A 19,713-nucleotide genomic window follows, 5' to 3' on the forward strand; every position below is an offset into this window, starting at 1 on the left:
AGTACCAGGGTCTAGTGATGTGCTTAATAGTGATATCATTATTTTAGCAGGAATCCTAATGAGCAGTATGAGGTCAATTTCTCTTGGTGTATTATGTGTGTGTGTGTTGTGTTTGTGTGTATCAGTGTGATTTGTAATTCAATACAATTAGGACCATCAGTTGAGGCGATCGGCTTTTCACACGTTATTGATTAAGCACATTAACCTGACGGGAAATGCTGCGTGCTGATAACGCGCTCCTCACAGCTCATACATTTTACACCACGCGTTTTAATCCACGCTACTGTCCACAAGTGCTAATTAAGTGAAAATGACGCGATTAATTTAGCACGCTCCGTGTCTGATTTCAGCGTGAGATTTGTCCTGGTGGGTTTGAGAGATTATCTCAGTCTCCATCAGGGATTAACCCCAGCAGGGAGTCTCTGTGGCAGTAATGCTGACGCTGCTGGTGCTTTTATCTCCGGCTTGATAATCTTCATGATGGAGAACCTCTTCCTCTGACTGAGCACGTGCTGGGAGCTGATAGCTATTCCATGTCCATGCGTCATAGCCAAGCAGCACAGATGAGACAGTGACCAAAATAAGTGAATAAATAAATAAATACATTAACTGAGTTGTGTAATCAGGTTTTCTCTAAGGGGATGTTTGTATAACATGAATGGAAGGAGTCCACAGTGTCAGAGGTAGAGCTGTAGCTTTATGATTTTCAGGAGAGAGGAGTTTGCAGTTTATTAGTCATGACAAACTGTTTCTTAATAACTTAAATGGACAAAACAAGGAAAAGAGACGCCGGTAAGGGACAACTGTTTACAGCTGCAGTAATGTACATGAGAAAAGTCACAAACTACAGTAAACAAAGTACAGTAAATTTGTCAAGATATAAGGCAATTAAAACAAAATATGGATTTTGATTTCATTTAAAAATAGATTGATTTATCTTATACTTGGTAAAATTATCGTTCAAAAATATGTATTTTTTTTCCTGAATGCATAATGCATTTAATGCAACAGTCAACAACAAAAGTAAACATAATGCATACAGCTCTTACCAAACCATGGTGAATGAGTAAACGAATCACATTTGCTTACATACTATTTCATAGTTGGTTTATTTCATAATTATTATTCAAAATATTTCATCTTACATTTACTATTTCAATGTTTTCCTTATATACTTTTTTCTTTATATAGAAGAGGACTGATTCCGATACATGACACCCATAATGCTAGTTTATTATAAATCATTTATTTGACATTTTAATGGCTTAAATGAATAATGGCATTTTTAAATCTAAACTCTTTGTGTTCATTTATGTCTTCTTTTGGGACAAGTGTGATGCTTTATTCAATTGTCTTTTAACTCTCAAAGTTCCTAAAAAAAAAAAACTGTACTCTCTCATAAATGTTTATTATTTACCTAAAGAGGGTAAATTACTTACTAGTTATGCAAATAATCCATTGATACCAACCTTTTCTGTTCTCTGAGGCTCATTGCTTACCAATATGAGTCCAAGTTTCACATCCATAGTGCTAAAACGGCTCTTTCAATCCTTTAAAGGCATTACAGTATGCAGAACTCCAACCCAAGTGGTTTCATTATTTAGAAAGGTTATTTGTAGAACCAAATTTGCAACCAAAACTCTACAGGATCAGAAATCTAGAACCATCCAAAGAACCCTTGAAGAACACTTCTGTAAAGAGTGTGTGGGTGAGATACAATAGTATAATTTTATGGTTTTCTATTTTGAGTAAAAGAAGAACCTGGAAAGTAGGTATTTATGATGAAATAATAACGTTTAACATTATCCTTAAATATGTCATAATTCCTTGTGGAGTGTTACACACACACACACACACACACAGAAATCATTCTCAATGATATGAGTTTTCTTCACATCATTAGCCTCATAGCTAACAGTACAAACTCCCACATTGGATTCAGAACATTGCTGGTTGAAAAGCAGATATTACTCTAACCAGCCAATGGTTTGTGTAAAACATCAAAACGCTGTGTGTACACTTATGGAAAATCTACATCCATGTGTCTCCACGCTTCTGTATGGATCCAGTTGGCTCTGTGACGATACGTCTGTCTGTAGCGTATACATACAGGTTTCAGGGCTTTAATGTACGACTGAAAAAGTCGAGCAAGTGTGTCTGAGAGTGTCTTGTTTCTGTCATCCTTCTCCTTTAACAGACGCGGCTGTCAAACTGCTCTGCCTGTCAAAGAGCTGAGGCTTTATAGACCAGCTTCATGTTGCCCGCGAGGAGAAAACGAAACACACTTTTAACATCAAGTTGGCAGTAGAAACAATTTATGCATGAAAACAAGTGGCTGATGGAAGATGTGTGCTTTTCTCATGCTAAACTAAATTAGCCTAGAAGACTGCAGGAGATTTGAACAAAACCCCATGGCAGATGGAAGTTTTTTTCTTTATATTCCTGAAATGTAATGGCCCCTTGTAATGGCCCCATGCCATCATTGTCTCTTAGGCGCTATGAAAGCACTTTTCACCAATCAGCCTTAAGATTACAAGATTGCAAAACATTACACCCAATATCCCATACAGTATATCACACATTTTAATGGTCTGATTGATAATCAGTTTTCATGTGATGGCTAATCACTATACACATGTATCCAACATATTTCCAAGAGCAGCCATTGATTCAAGAACTCCACATGTGTGTAACACTTTGACATTCCCCATCAGCTAGTCCATTCACTTCTACATTTGGACATTTGGCAGGCGTCCTTATCCAGAGCGACTTACATTTTTATTATTATTATTTTTTTTACATCTGAGCAGTTGAAGGCTAAGGCCCGTGCTCAAGGGCCCAACAGGGTGGTCAAGGGATTTAAACCTGGGATCTTCCAACCATAGTCCAATGTTTTAACCACTGAGCTACCCCTGACCTCTAAAGCATCTTCAATTAAAAGTTTCCAATTCGGAAAGCCATTATTTGTCACATACCTGTATACTTTAGAGAATAGGGAAATTCTAATGTTGGGATCAGAATGTCATTTCAGCCATGACATGGTGACTTTAGGGCAAAGGGAGTTAAGACCAGAGTTAAAGGGTCAACAAGGGTCCCTTTACTGGGTTTGAATCATCGACCTCTGCTAATGTGTCCAAAAGAGAAACCATTTAAGGCATAGCTAGCTCAACTAATTGAAATATAATAATAAATCTTAGGCAGTATTTTTATTGATTGATAACAATTGTCAACCACTTTTGTAAATGTCTGTTTTTTCATGCTTTGGCAGATTCATAAATTACAAGCTAATTATTTAGTTTCAAAATGCTAGACACTTAAATGCTATGAGAAACAGTAATAACTAACAGGAACAACAGTAACTAACAGATTCATTGTTGGAACTAAAAAATTTCTCCGGTATTAGTAAAATAATGCACTTTCTGTTGTAGAAAAATATAAAAATTTTGAAGTGGTTCAGTAACTCGACTTCATCACCGCTCCCTATTTCTCCTTATTTATATAACCATATGACTACCTTACATTAATAATGCACAAGCATGTCTTATCTGAAAGTATCTGTTATATGACAATATCCATACAGGTAAATGTTAACTTATTTTTTTTGTCACAGTGCTGCTACTATATTATCTCTTCTTCTCCAGCGCTAATCATTAATGGAAACAAGAAGAGTGGCAGCAACGCTTGACACTCAGTCTTGCAAAAAAAAAAAGAAAAAGAAAAAAGATATGGCAAAGTGACAGCAGACGCCACTGAAAGTTGCATCAGGCGTCCTGAGACTGAGAGTGAATTATCTACAAGAGGAAGTGATAAAAAATATGTGAGATTTACTACATCATTAATGCACATCAACTGTCTAATGGCTTTGCAGTAGTAACAGAGTCAGCTTGTCACCCATTGTCAGTCTGTATAATCAGAGGCCCTTTTTTTTTAGGAAAAGAAAAAAAATCATTATGAGCAGCATGTTGCTAGCATTGCTTATAATAAAACCATACATCTTTATGAACCTAGTAAACACTGCAATGTGGCGATTTTCAGACCTGTTTACCGTGTGTATTTTGACACGCTTCTCTGTAATGTTGCAGGTGTGGGATGAAGGTGCTTGACATAGCTGCTGCTTTCATTCCTCCTTCCTTCTGCCTTCTATCCTAATTAAATTAGGACTGATTAAGCCGTGGCTAATGCAGTCAGAACTGCAGCATGCTAATGTAATAAAATCAGTTAAACTGGTTAGCGTAATTGGCAGGAGTTGCAAACGGCAGGAGATTTGCTTTAAATTATTTATTTGCGTAGCAGACGCCGCTCTGTAACGCGTCGCGACTTCGCAATTCCATTACTTACATCAGCTGTTTGCAGAACCAATTTAGGCACAGACTGATGTTCAAGGATACAACAAGTGGTGCAACACCATACATACCCACACACAAATTCAATATACAATTTTGTGTGTATATTAGATTGCCAAAAGTATGTGCTTGGCTGCCTTCACATACACATGAACATGAGTAACATCCAATTCCTAATTTATAGGGTTTACTATGATGTTGGCTCACCCTTTGCAGCTATTACAGCTTCAGCTTCTCTGGGAAGGCTTTCTACAAGATTTAGGACTTCCACAGAATTAATACATGTAGGTACAGGATGGGGCCATTTCCAAACTGTTCCCACAAAGTTGGGAGCATGAATTTTTTTAAAATGTTATGCTATGATAAAGCATTAAGTGTTTCTTTCATTAGAAGTAAGGCGCCAATGACCGAAAAACAACCCCACACCAGTTCCAACATGACTGTGCACCAGTGCACAAAGCAAAGGTCCATAAAGACATGGATGAGTGATTTTAGTGTGACTGGCCTGCACATAGTCCTGACCACTACCTGATAGAACATCTTTGCGAGGAATTAAAGTGAAAACAGACCTTCTCGTTCAACATCAGCGTCTGAGCTCACAAATGTGATTCTGGAAGAATGGTCCAAAATTCCCATGAACACACACCTAAACCTTGTGGAAGACCATCCCAGAAAAGTTAAAGCTGTTATAGCTGCACAGGGTGGGCCAACATCAGATTAAACCCTGTGTAGTAAAAAGTGGATATTACTCAAGTTCATATGCATGTATAGGCAGACGAGTGAATATTTTTGGGAATATAGTGTATAAACATTACTGTATCTCACTCACTAACTCATCTTCTATACCGCTTTCCCCTGTATTCAGTGTTGCGGGGACCTGGAGCCTATCCCAGGAGGCTTAGGGCACGAGGTGGGGTATACTCTGGACAGCATGCCAATCCATCGCAGGGCACAAACACACACACATTCACACACTACAAGCAGTTTGGGAACGTCAATTAGCCTAATCTACATGTTTTTGGACTGCGGGAGGAAACCCACCAAACACGGGGAGAACATGCAAACTCCATGAACACAGAGCTGGGAATCTAACCCAGACCCTGGAGGTGCAAGGTGACAGTGCTAACAACTATACCACCGTGCCGCCTGTATATACAGTATGTGTAAGGAAAAAAAAGGTTTTCTTTTTTCATGTGTTGCACCAGATTTGGATTGAACATAATAGGTGCTATTACTTTTCCTGTGAGATAGTGGACATATGGTATAATTTTGAAAAGAAGAAAAGTAATCTTGTGGGATTTTTTTCTTCACAATTTCTCCACAATTCTGTTATTAACAATTATTAACTACACAAATATACCTTTTACATTTCTAAGAACAGTTGTAGGGTTCTACACTGACACTTTAATAGAAACCCTTAACAAACTATGTAAAATCATACAAACTAAATGTTTTTTTTTTCATAGAGGATTAATAGAGTAGATCCTTTAGAAAACAAATCCTTAACTTAACTTTACATAAGCCAGTTGTGTAGTTCTACATTGAGACGTGGAAGTAAATGCCAAATGCTCAATGTAGAGCCATGGAGTTGGGGATTTCTTATTTCATTATGGGCTGCGAGTAGAACATTTGAACATTATAACTTTTATAACATTATAACATAGATAACTACCCAAAATAACATTTTCCTTTCTAAGATTGTTTTTAGGGTTCTATATTTCAAAGGAAACCTGTAATGAGCAGAACAAAAGGTTTCCTGTTTCATAATAGGGGTAATAGAGTGTAATGAAACAATTTCAACTGAAAATAGTACATAAGGAATGCCTTTTAAAATAGTTGTAGTGTTCTACACTGAAACATTAAGGTGAACACCTAGTGGCAAACCTGACGCCATCCTACATTAATACTGTCTCTGCTTGTCCTGTGCATCCACTGAAAGTCAAATGTAATTACTCTCCTGCATTAGAAAACAAGCAGATGGTGCCCTGACCGGCTAATCACACACACACACACACACACCTTCTACCTTTTTTATTCTCATGAGTAACTACTGTATGAAGCAACTTAAATTTTCTGCTGCTAATGTTTAGGAAAGTGATTGGGTAATCCGTGGACTTGGATGTCTGACATGATCTCTTTCATCACAAATTGCTAATGTGCTTATGGAGCGCAGTAAAATCTTGGAAATTAAGTTGTGAGGGCCTTAAAAAAGCCCAGAGGCGGTGTCTTAATCTTTGTATAACAATCTAGTCAAAATCAATACCGTTAATCATTTACCATCAATGCAATGCTTTTGAAGTTTGCTCACAGAAGGACACAGTATTGCAACAGGCTGTAGCTGAATTCCAAGGGGTCTTAATGGGTTCAATAAAAGAAAAGTATCAAGCCCTGTACCAAACCCAACAGAGAGTCATGGATCTATTTAGCACTTACCTTTCTTAAATACGAAACTTAAAAAAAATATTTACAGAACATTAAAAATCGTTTTTAAAAATTCATTGCATCTTAGGAAAAAGTTTGTTTTGCTGAATTTTGCTCTTAAATGAGAAATGGGGTGGAAGTTTTCAACCTGATTTAGAAAGCATGGTTAACTTGCTGCGATGCTAATAACCTGCCATAAGGACATTATTTGTAACTATAATATCAGCAGGCACAAATAGCACCCAATCGTGCAATTACTCAACATTATGAACAATTTGTCCAACACAGATTACTAATGATAATTAAAATGTCTTTACTGATATGAATAATATTGAGTATTTACTTTTGCCATTTTTTAGACTTGTTTTTGGCTTCACTGTAACACCTATTAATCCTACACTAAAGTTAAAAAATGACTGGTTAATTTCCTATTTGGTTTGGTTTCACATTGTCAAAAAAAAAAAAAGTTCCAGTAAAAATAAATAAATAAAATAAAACGAAATCTTAAATAAATAAACCCTTTGTACATGTTCAAAACAGAGAACTCACCCAAACATTGGAGAACACAAACTAGTTTAAAATAAATGATTTGATTAGCCTTTATAGCAGCTTCCTTTAGTTGATGCTTCTTTGTGGGTCTTTCTGTCTTCTGTTTTGTCTCCAGTAAATGAAAAGTAGCTCAGTTGGGTTGAGGTCAGGTGGCTGACTTGACTCCTTAAGAACTCACCATTTATTTGATGGTACAGTAGGTTTTTATTTAAGTTGCTTTTGTGGATTTGTTTCATTATCCATCTGTATTTTTAGGATCTATCAGTCCTATTGGTTTTGCAGCATTTGACTGAATCTGAGTAGAAAGTAAAGCTCTGTACACTTCGGACATCTTGCTATTTCTACCAGCAATCATGCCATTAATAAACACCAGACCTACAGGTCCATTGGTAGCTATACATACCCATGCCATACCACTGCCTCCATCATGTTTAACCTATGTTTGTTTTGGTATGCTTTGAATCATGAGCCCTTGCTTTCTTCCTCCATATTCATCTCTAATACTCATTCTCATGTTCTTCATAAAGGCTTTAAACATTTCTTAGCAAACTGTAATCTGGCATTTCTGTTCCTAGTTGTTTACAACTTGTGCTAAACACTCTGTTTATACATTCATGAAGGTGCCTCTAGATTGTAGACTTGTGTTTGTGGATGAAGACGCTTCTACCTCCTTCAGATGTATCCTGTCCTGACTTGACATTTCATCACTAGACTTTTGTGATCATCAATGTTTTTGTGAACTTTAAATAAATGTCTTTAATGGCAAACATAACTGACCATCAATCTGTTTATCATATAGCTTTCTCATTACTTTTGAGCCTGTGGAAAAAAGTGACTTTGTGTGCTCTAAACTTGTTGTTTCAAGGCTAAACATCTGCATGTTAATCAGTTCATTTCAAATTCATTGAGGTGATGTACTGTACAGAGACAAACATAAGAAAGCTTTTGTCACTGTCTAAATACCTGTGAGCCTGACTATACCCTCTCTTTTTGTTTTTCCAAATATTTAGTATAGTTAGCGTTTTTGCAGGACAGATATGTGATTTGGCTTGGTTCAGCAGATTGCTTTTACAAATAAAATACCACATACAAAAACACACAGCATGTTTTATTTACTTCCTGCGGTTTCATCAATTCAAAGTTCAATCACTTTCCTACCAGCGTTTATTTGATAGTAGACTGAGGCCAACTCCCTGAAATGCCTTTAGACCTGAGTGTAAATCTCACCTGTCTGATGAACTACAAAAAAGAGGAAAACACAACAGGGTTCCGTTCAAATGAACTAAACACTGGTAACACAAGGGCATCCGTAAATAAGCCTATAAAGGTTTTCCATGTAAACTATTTTCATTGGTTTTCTCTTCAGTAATCTCTTTCCCCAGTGATGAGTTTGACCACAGTCTGATCCCCAGTCTGTTCCTTTCGTAGCTGAGTAGATAAAATTGCTTTTATGGCTAATATTGTAAAGAATAGCAGCAACAATCAATAACCTAGAAGACCATGTATGCAATACTACATTAGACATATAAATCAAACGTACATCTTATGGAGTGTGCATAGACCGGAAAACTGCAGTACATGATTGTGGTTTGGTGTGTGTTGTATGTTTGCCATGGTTGCTGATTTGGCTGGCTAGCTGCCATCAAGGCCTTTGATTGGATTTTCAGCTCTAAGACATTTGCACCAAGGTAAGTCGATACGTTATTTAAACTGTTCCACTGCTTGTGTGCGATGTTTACTATTAGACTTCAGGTCTCCAAACACTTGAGATGTCAGAAGTCAAGCAGAATGGGTAACACGCTCAGATTAGCGAACATGTAAGCTCAATTTCCACACAACTATTTCCCACTCTTGTTTGCTGCACAAGTGTTCCAATAGGGGTTATTTGTTTTTAGATTAGATTGTAAACAGGTTCTTTGTTACTGGAACTGTGGTCGACACTTTCGTTTTACTAAGCAAGGAAAATACTGTAACATTCCCAAAACCAAGACATTGACTGGTATAGGATTTTACAGTACATTGTTCATTTTCCATTGCAATGCATTGGTTAATGAAAGATTGGTATGACTTTTATGTTAATGGATTTTTGCATGTATTATCATATGCATGTTGGAACAACTATGTAGTTACATGTCCATGGTCTCTTGCTTGCTTCCAGGTTTTGCATTTTCACCCACATACTGAAATCATGCCTATTGTTGTAATGCTCCTGGCACATTCATTGTGTATACCATTATCACACCCAGTGTTACGTTCTTTTCTGCACCTAACCATAACTCTCTGACAGCTCTGAACTTCGTGGCCTTTAATAAACCCTCTAAACTGATAATCTACAAGCCCTCTCTAGCCTTGTGGAAATCTTGATAACTACCATGATAAGTTCACACCTTATTGAGTCCCTTTTTCAGGCACTGTGCTCGAAGAAATGTTTTCTTCATCTAGTTTCTGCATTGATTGTTTAATGTGCCCACTGTTTCATTTGTGATGGCTAATTTGCAGGATAAAGACCTTCTTATTGGCCCCAGGTCATCATTTAAGTGGGCAGAACAGTGCCAACTGTTTACCAAATTACCAGGTTGCCAACTTCAGCACATACTACACGTTTTTTCTTTTTTTCTTCCTTTTTTCTTTTCCTTTTTTTCGCTGCGCTCAGCCGTAACAGCAGTATTGTTTGCATTAAGGAGCTGGCCAGGGTAAATGGAGCTGTTTTCAATTAGTTTTCAAAGTGCTTATCCCATTAAAGATAATGACTTATTGATTTAATGACAATGGTACTGTTGGTGTGAGGCTCATTGCTATCATGACTCTAGTCTCTTTCCCCACTTACTCAATTGCTTTCTCACTTTCTTCACATTCTCCCACTCACTCCAGTTATTCTCAGAGAACATATCCCATTTATATATATATATATATATATATATATATATATATATATATATATATATATATATATAGTCCAACTAACTTTTTTCTTTAGCAGAAACTACCTGTCATTGTTGTCTGCATTGTCATTCAGGTTGTTTCGGAGATATAATAGCTGCAGAGTGTTTAGCAGGTGGAGCTGGACAGGTGCCAGGGTGTCAGCAGGGTGCGCAGGAACATGGCAGGAGGGAAAACCCTGATCTCATTCAGGATGTTCCCATGCATCACATTACTGCAGTACAGATGGGATATTTTCTCCCCCCTCCCCCACTCTTTCTCTACGCAGCATGCACTCACTTTGGCACTTTGCCTTTTCTTCTCTTTAAGCTTTGAAGAGAAAAAGTAGCATCACGTTTTACTTCTCCCATGCTCTCCTTTTCATTTGTTCATTTATTTGTTTATTCATTTGTTCATAAGAGTCACTTTCTATTAACGCATGCATATTACTTAGTCCTGCTCCATCTGGGTGATCTACTGTAGTCTACATAAATGTATGATCTGCTTCCAGGTGATAATTATTATCCAGGTCAATTTATCTAATCTTCTAGTCAGTGGTCAAACTTACACATCTCGCCTGCTTTGTATCCTTCAATTTATACAGTATAGTATGGTGTCTAAGGAGTGTATTGTAGAATTGTTAGCAGTAGAGAGCTAGTCTATACTACATGCAATCTACTGTACTGTACCCATAATAAATGACATTATGAATGATCAACTGTAGATCCAATGCTTAGCCAAAGTATATGCAGTACTTTTTTTTATCTCTATTAGTGCAGGTAAATTACAGTGTAATTGATTTATTGGTAAGTACTCTAAATCTAAAATATAAGTGGTAAGATTTCAAGACAAACATTTTGTAATATACAGGTACAGTATGGTAGCCTCTAATAGTGATCTGCTCTAGAGTATGAGTGATCTACTGTAGGATGTTTGGCATTGATGATCTTATCTAGGCCGTGTGTGACTTACGCTAGAATTTTTGGACTTACTGATTATGTCTACAGTAGGTTATACAGTAAGTGATCTACTGGAATTTACTTTCCACTAAAAATCTTGTTTAAAGTGTATGTGAGATTTCCTGTAATATGTTTTCCATTGGTAATCTAGTCTAGACTATGTGTGACCTACTTTTATCCTGCCCCCATTAAGTGTTCTAGAGTATATGATCAGCTCTTGCCATCACTGTGATAATCTAGGGATTTTTTTCCCCCCTCAACCTAGTCCTCATAGATGGTGACCCTCATGGGTCAATATTAACAATCTACTATAAATACAGGTGATCAACTGTGGAGTAGTTTCAATTCATGAGATTCTGTGTCTATATGTATAAACCACATCCTATATATTGATATGTATCTTATAAATTAATATGCCATGAATATGCAATTCATGTTATCTGTCAATGATCTACTTTTTTCTGGAGTGATCAACTCTTTAGTTCAATCACCAAACTACTTTTGCAAATGCAAATGCAAGCTAGGCATTGGTAGGAAGCCTTTTCATAGATAAAACACACCAGACTCTTTGATGAAACCCTAAAGGTCCACATATGAGAACACAGGACTCTATGGGTGATCTACAATCTGACCGGTCCGGTCGAGTGTGTGTGTGTGTGTGTGTGTGTGTGTGTGTGTGTGTGTGTGTAAATTATCAGCAGTTTATCAGTTTGTTTTGCTAATGGCTGTTTTTCTCTTTCACACACCGTGGGGAGCTCTGTGTAATGAAGCGCCCACCTCCCAGACACACACACAAACACACACACACACACACACACACACACATGCTTTTTCTTTTTCTCTATATCCAATCTCATTGTCACTACATTACATTTTAGATGATCATTACTGAAAAATATAGCTGATATACACATCTATTAAATAATTTATAGCTAATATTAGCTAATGGGTATGTTATATTAGCTACATTGCTCAATTCTCCTTCTCTCTCTCTCTCTCTCTCTCTCTCTCTCTTTCTCCCTCTCTCTCTCTTTCTGTGGCAGGGTAATTATCTGAGGAAGTATTAATAATGGTAAAAGTGGTCTAATTTTGACCCATAACTAAGGTGAGCAAATAGAATTGATGGGCTGGAGGGCTGAGTGCTCGCACAAGGCTCTATCTACTGTAAGTGTCTAATTATCAATCAGTAAACACTTGTGTGCAGATCATGGAGCTCATTGTGGTCAGTTTATTCACTCTCTGTAAAGCCACCCTTCCCAAACCAGGATCTGATGCTTCCCATCCAGATGCTCTCAGTGGAATAAGTCCCATAACACCTTAAAGGTCAGTTTAAGTTCTCATAATATAAATTGGTTAAAATGTTGACCTATCTACATCTATGTGTAATATAAAGTACCTGAAAATGTCCACGTTCTTATCAGAGGTCCAGTTGATCTTAAGGAAGTGGTTATGGTCCACTATGAAATTCTTTGTCTTGCATGAGGTAATTCTCCTGGAACCAGTTATCCAGGCTTTCAATCTCGTACAGGTCTGCCTTCTCGTCGCTACCAGAGTTTAGCTCAACAATAACAGTGTCACTGAAAAACTAGACACTGCTCACACCCTTATAAGTGTACAGTTAGTAGAGCAGTAGGCTTCAGACACAACTTCTGTTAATCCAGTGGTAAAGGAGAGGGAAGGTGAGACATATCTACCTACCTGCACTCCTTATGTTTGGAGATCCACTAACAGAGAGACTATGTCTTAGGTCATCCAACTTGGTCGATGCTAAACACCATTAAAAAGACAACACTTTATAGTAACATAATTTATTTCCCTGTGTAGGAGGTGAGTGATGGTGTAATTGGTAGAGCATATGAGATGGTATGCGAGTTGTAACGGGTCCAGGGTGTTGGGTAAAGTCTTTGACAAGGCTTTTAAAGCACTCCATAACAACTGAAGTCACAGTTACAGGGAATAGTGGTTGATGCAGGCTGGCGTTTTTTGGGAGCGGAACAAGAACGGCCTGTTTAAAGCATGAGGGTCAGACTGTAGTACCTTTATTATGCATATTGACATTAACACTACTGCAACCTTGAAGCGAGCATAAAATATGCTCAACTCCTCAGCCAGAGGCATGCACATGTTCACCATTCTAAATTGTGGTGTTGGTTGGTGATTCATTCCATTATAATTTTTAATCTAGAGTGCCATGGATGGTTTTAAACACTAACATCATTTAACCTGCCTCGCAAAGTAATTGACCATTGGCCCCCTAGTGTGCAACCTCCTTTTAAACGGGAACTTCCCAGTCATAAGGAAGATGGCGACAAGGCCTGATTTCTTAAAACAGTGGCATACAGTAGGTCCAAAATACTTTTAGCTCTGGTGGTGCAAGTGACATGTTGGTTGAAGTTTGCACTACATGGTTGAGATTTGTGCTTTTGTCTCATGCACCTTTGTCCCAGGTTTCATGTAGATTATGTAAGGTTAGTGTCAGTGTTTATTAGAGACAGTGACTAATGTAAATTTCAGAGAAAGGTAAAAAAAAAGTTTGTGTTTTGGTGTAAAGCAGCTTTCGAGAGCAACAATGCTCATGCTGACACACCAGGTAATGTTTACCATCCACTCACCACTCTACCTTGATTTTCCCAGCTCCATTGTCCAGGAAATTTAGAAAAACTCAGGTGACCCGAAGGCATGATCCAGCTCCAGGTCTAATTTTAGCCATGTCTCGGTCAATTAGAGGAGGTAGCAGTCCCAAATGTCTCTCTGGAATTTAGCCCTTGAGATTATTCTTCAGAGACTGGAGTTGGCTAGCAGCATGCTAAACAGGGGAGTACAGTGTGTGTGAGTCCTCATTCTATTTGTGATGCCAGCTTCTTTCCCTTATGGCTGCACGTCAGGATCTTGTCCAGCTAGCATGGATCCAGTTTTAAAGACAATGATAGGTGAGTCGATTGGATTCCAGTACATTTGTAAAAAAAAAAAAAAAAAAAAATGTTATAGCCATGGTGATAAGAAGTAAGACAAAGAGCAAAAGATAAACAAAATTAAACAAAGTGTTTGTTAGAGCAGTCATGATGGCAGTCAACCTCACCAGTGTCATGTTAGATCATAGATGGAGAATTGAGAACAGCAATAATATTCTTATAAAGCTAGTGGAAAAAGTATGTGAATCATTGAGTTAATGACCTCAAAAAAGCTAACTAGAGCCAGGTGTTAGTTTGGAGGTGTGGAGTAGAGCTACTCTGACTGATAGGTTACAAAGTGTTTTCACATCTACAGTGGCAAATGGAGATATTTACATTGAGGCATTTGGCAGACACCCTTATCCAGAGCGACTCACATTTTTATCTCATTATACATTTGAGTAGTTAAGGGCCTTGCTCAAGGGCCCAACTTGGTAGTCGTGGGATTGAACCAAAGTCCAATGTCTTAACCAACCACTGAGCTACCATTTGATTCAGCTATAATGAATTTAATTCAGCTACAATGAATAATAATAATAAAAAAACAACCATGAGTGACAGCAAAATATTTGAAGGCATCATTGGAACTGGCTAACATCTGTGTTCATGAGTGTACAGTATGTAAAACATTGAACAAGTAGGGTGTCCATGGCAGGACACCACAAAGAAAGCCACTGCTTACTCAAAAGAACATTGCTGCAGGCCTGAAGTTTGTGACAGAGCGCATTGACACTCCACAGCAGTATCGGCCAGGGGAAGATGAATTCCCAAGTGTCAAAACAATCTTTAGGATAATGCAATGACCAAAAACACTAGAGCAAATCCACAACAGAATGGCTTCAGAGAAACAAAATCTGCCTTTTGGAATGGCTCTAGGTTTTTAGAGTTACACTGTGCATATTCGAGTTGAGGACCAGTTTTAGGAAGATACACAACTGGAGGCAAAGCCCATACAAAGAGCTTTTAATCTGACGACCAGAAGACAAGTACATGATGAGACAACAAAGAAGTGATGGACTATAAAAAATTAACATGAGAACATCTGTATCGGGTTCCAGTGTGCTGCTGCATTCACACCAGTTACAACAAAGGAACAGGAACTGGGTGTGTGAGTGCTCATTCCTGACCTGACGTCATCGAGTTTTCAAATCACAAATCTACCAGGAGAACCCGAACAGCAGCTGTGAGCCCTGGCAGGTCTCCTCCCGCACCTCTCCTCCAGCCTGTCTCCTCAGCTCAGTTCCTGTGCGCTTTTATTGTTATTTATGTGCTCATTCATGGAGCGTGTTATTTATTGACGCTGAGCAAGAACCAGCGGCGATATTATATTCCCAATTTTCATTTCAGCTTGAGCACAAATAAACAAACAGGTTGTGAGAGGGCTGTTTTATGAGCACACACACACACACACACACACACACACACACACACACACACACACTACTGAAAGTTTAATGGACTATGGACTGGCCATGTAATAGAATTACAGCTGGTGTGAGAATAGCAGAATCAGGCAATAGATCTCAAAGGCTATCAGTGTGCGTGTGCAAACACGCGCACACACACACACACACACACACACACACACACACAAACAAAAGAGACAAAATGGTAGGAATAAAGCCTTTTCTATGGTAATATGTCCTGAGGTCAGTAGTGAAATGTGACAGACGACAGCACTTCGGTTAGCAAAAGCATTTCAAAGCATGTGTGTGTGTTTCCATGTTTGCGGGTGTGTGTCCTTGACCGTTAGTTCGGTGGAGGTAGGTGTGTTTTTAGCTGTCCATCAAAATCAGGCTTTAGTTGATTATCGATTAGAGGCAGAAAAAAGGGAGTAAGGGGGAGTGAGAAAGACAGAGAGAGAGAGAGAGAGAGAGAGACAGAGAAAGAGAGAGAGGGGGAGAGAGAGAGAGGGAGAGAGAGAGAGAGAGAGGGAGAGAGAGAGAGAGAGAGAGAAGATCAGACTAGAATTCAGATGTTTGATGACCTAATAATGAATTAAATATTATTGTGATATGCCCTCAAATATTTTAATCTTTAAGACTTTTCATTGAAACTTCCTGTTTCCCTAATTGCATAACCCTGAGAACACTGATAAAACAGAGCCAGATAGAGAGAGAGAAGGAGAAAGAGAGAGAGAAAGAGAGAGAGAGAGAGAGAGCAGGGAGTTGGGGAACAGGAGGGGTTCAATGCGGCTTTAATAATCCGTGGCAGAGGCTAAATGAGCCATTCTGCAGTAATCTAACACACACACACACACACACACACACACACTAACACACACACATACACACACACACACTGACACACACACTTCTCCTACCATCTCAGTATCTAAATTATTAAAAGTGTTGTTTTCCCTGATTTCATTGCGGCAAGATGAAAAGCTGCAGCTCAGAGGAAAACCTCATTCTGTCTGTAAGTCTCTCATTCTGATATCAAAACAGAGCAGAGTATCGTAAAGTAGGATGAGGAGATAGAGTAAAGTGCATTACTGTATAATTATATAGAGTAAATTAAAGTAGGGTAGAGTAGAGTAGAGTACAGTAGAATAAAGGCGATAGAGCCATACGCAATACGAGTAATAAAGAATAGAGGAGGCCGAGTGAAGTACATTTATGGCATTTGGTGGACGCCCTTAATTTTATACATTCGAGTGGTTGAGGGGCTCAACAACAGCAACTTAGTGGTGCTATGGTTTGAACATGGGACCCTCCAATCATTAGCCCAAAGCCTTGGCCAATGAGCTACCTCTGACTGGTATAGTCTGAGAAGTTGATCAATCCACATGGAGTACAGTATAATTATATGAAGTAGAGTAGAAAAGATAAGTGGAGCAGGTAATACTCCATATGGATCTATCAACTTGTCAGACCATACCAGTCAGAGGTAGCTCATTGGTTAAGGCTTTGGGACCTTTAAGACTTTTCCTCACGGACTCCATTGTATCCGTCGTTATGAACATGACAATCCTGGAGGGACGAAGGTTTATGGAAACACCTGGAAAGAGGTAGACCCGGTGAATATTAAATATTGAGGTGTTGATTTTGTGTGGTGTCTACAGATTGTCCAACGGATCTGCATCTGGCTTATAGAATGCGGACACTGGACAGGCAATTTTTTTTTTTAGGCCACAATGTTTTTTAAGACATCCCATATCCATGTCACGTGTGATTTGCTTTAATGCCCACCACACGAGAGCAGCTCAAAGTCAATGAGATGAGCTGGGAAGTTTGGCAGAAGTGGGTGGAGCACTTGCCAATGATTTACAAACCAGGTCTTGTCATCACTGTTGATAAGCATATTTTAGGGGAGGGTGCACATTTAAGCAGTACAGTATATGCCAAACAATCCGTCTATGTATGGTATAAAGATATGGAACATGCAAGTGTACACAAGCAAACCGAGTGATGGTGAGAAAAGCATGGAAAAGGGAACACCAAAGTTGTTATTTTGTGCCACAGTTGCAACTGGTTTAAAAAAAATGACTTTGATAAACATTTTAGTGAAGTACTCTGTAATAAATAGTACAATTGGTTTTATCTTAGTATTCATTACAGTGGAACCTTAGATTATGAGCATAATTTGTTTCGGAAGCGGGCTCGTATTCCAAAACACCCGTAAACCAAATTAAATTTTCCCATAGGAAATAATAAAAAACTTAAATTACTTGTTCCACAGCCCCAAAAAATAAATACATAAAAATAATTAGCATAAAATATTAAGTAAAAATAAAACAAATTAACCTGCACTTTATCTTAAAAAATAAATTCCCGACAGATAGGTGTTTCTGTTTCTACTAACTAATGGAGTCATTGCTGTGAAATAAAAATAAAACGAATTAACCTGCACTTTACATTTGAAAAAAATTGCAGCAGAGGATTGTTTCTGTGTAGAGCAGAAAGTCTGTGAAGGCGAAAGTAGGAGGGATCTGTGTGTGTGTGTGTGTGCCTGTGGCACGGTGTCCAATGATGTGCGCCCACAGACACAAAGAGCAGGCTGAGCCTTGAGCAGAAAAAGAAAATTAATCTTAAACCGCTCTAATGAGACTTGCTTTTGCTTTACACGCGCGCTGTACACACGTGCGCTGTACACACGCGCATACAGTACCAAAATAAAATATGTTTTACACACACACACGTGGTCACAGTGTTATAGTAAACAGTACACGCACGCACAGATGTTGATTATACCAGTAAAAGACGCGCACTAAGACCCAGCAGGTCAAGATTCCGTACTCTGAACCAAGACTTGTTCGTTTTCCAAGTTAAAATTTATTAAAAAATTTTACTCATCTTGCAGAACACTCGCAAACCGCGTTACTCACAATCTGAGGTTTCACTGTATAGTGAAAAAAAAACGAGTGGTGTGAGCTCAGGTAAATGAGGCCTGTAGGATGTACTACACAGCAAATACAAGTTCAAAACATGTAATGTTCACAAGAGCTAAAGTTAATGAAAAGGATCTAATACAACATTATATGATAGTATATGTATTATTGTGGATTTATAATGAAACAAAATGGTCCGGTCAACAGTGACCGGGAACATTATGAGTGTGAGCCACAAACGAACACATGAGGGTTAATGTCTGGATTAGTACCTGGTCTGGTTCTCTCTTTATTGATTAGCAGGGATTGTTGTCAGGATAAACTCCCTCTTCTATTTAAATACTCTTGTTTGACTCCTTTCTTAATTAATGAATTCATAAGGCACGTTTAAGAGTCATGTGTAACAACGACTTTGAATAAACTCTAAGGTAAATAACTGAACTGAACTGATTTTATATAAGAGCACTTTTCCATAGATAAAAATCTCGAATATTAGCAGGTTCAGATCCAGAACGTTAAGAGCAATGTGAACACAGTCCAGTGGGGGGCTGGGTAGTGGGGTCCTGTGGTATGGTACACAGTGATGATGTGTCTGACTCAAGTGTGTGTGTTTGTTTTAACTACTTGTATGCAGATAGTGGCGTGTGCAAGTCTGGAAGTCTAGCCGTGTTCAGGAACGCGGTGTGTAGTGGATTCCTCACACAGCAGCTCTGGCATTTGGGACTCCCATTTCTACACACACTGGTAAGAGCATCCCCTGTTCATCTGTATATATACTGTATATATACACAGACACACACACACAGAACGACATTTCTTACACCTGAAAATCCTGCAGAGGTTTAGCCAGACAGTAACAGCTAAAAAAGCAGTTGACTCTGTTTGGAAGCAGAGCTGAATTTCCCTTAAGCTGTGGCTTTTCTGCTCCTGCTCTCACAGCGCTCTGGTGTACCCTACTGATTTACCGTAAGAGATTTATATCTGTAATCCCTCTAAAGCTCGGTATTGATGATCAGTGATCATACTCTTTTGATAAACAGTGGATTTACTCCATGTTTCAAAAGATGCAGCAGGAACACACTCGCCTTCTCTCCTCACGTCTGCTCTGTGCCTGTTAGGAGATTTAATAAAAGGTGTGTCGAGTTACTAAGACTCAAAGTGAATTATCAGTTTACGGGGGCATTGGGATAAATTTCACATGCTAGTAGTGGGTGTGTTGTGGAAAATTTACAAAGAATAAT

The 19,713-nt window shown here is 38.4% G+C and overlaps 1 protein-coding gene across 3 annotated transcripts in view; it reads left to right on the forward strand.

Moving 5' to 3' along the window:
• The window catches only part of LOC128515708 (RNA binding protein fox-1 homolog 3-like), a 214,124-nt gene that overhangs the window by 81,459 nt on the left and 112,952 nt on the right, over positions 1 to 19,713 (forward strand). For all 3 annotated transcript variants that reach the window (XM_053489838.1, XM_053489837.1, XM_053489840.1), the window contains exon 3: positions 19,107 to 19,216. In XM_053489838.1, coding sequence (XP_053345813.1) covers positions 19,107 to 19,216 — 110 coding nt within the window. The remainder of the gene's footprint in view (positions 1 to 19,106; positions 19,217 to 19,713) is intronic.

The sequence above is a fragment of the Clarias gariepinus genome, chromosome 28 (assembly GCF_024256425.1).
Source record: "Clarias gariepinus isolate MV-2021 ecotype Netherlands chromosome 28, CGAR_prim_01v2, whole genome shotgun sequence".
Taxonomy (NCBI): Eukaryota; Metazoa; Chordata; class Actinopteri; order Siluriformes; family Clariidae; genus Clarias; species Clarias gariepinus.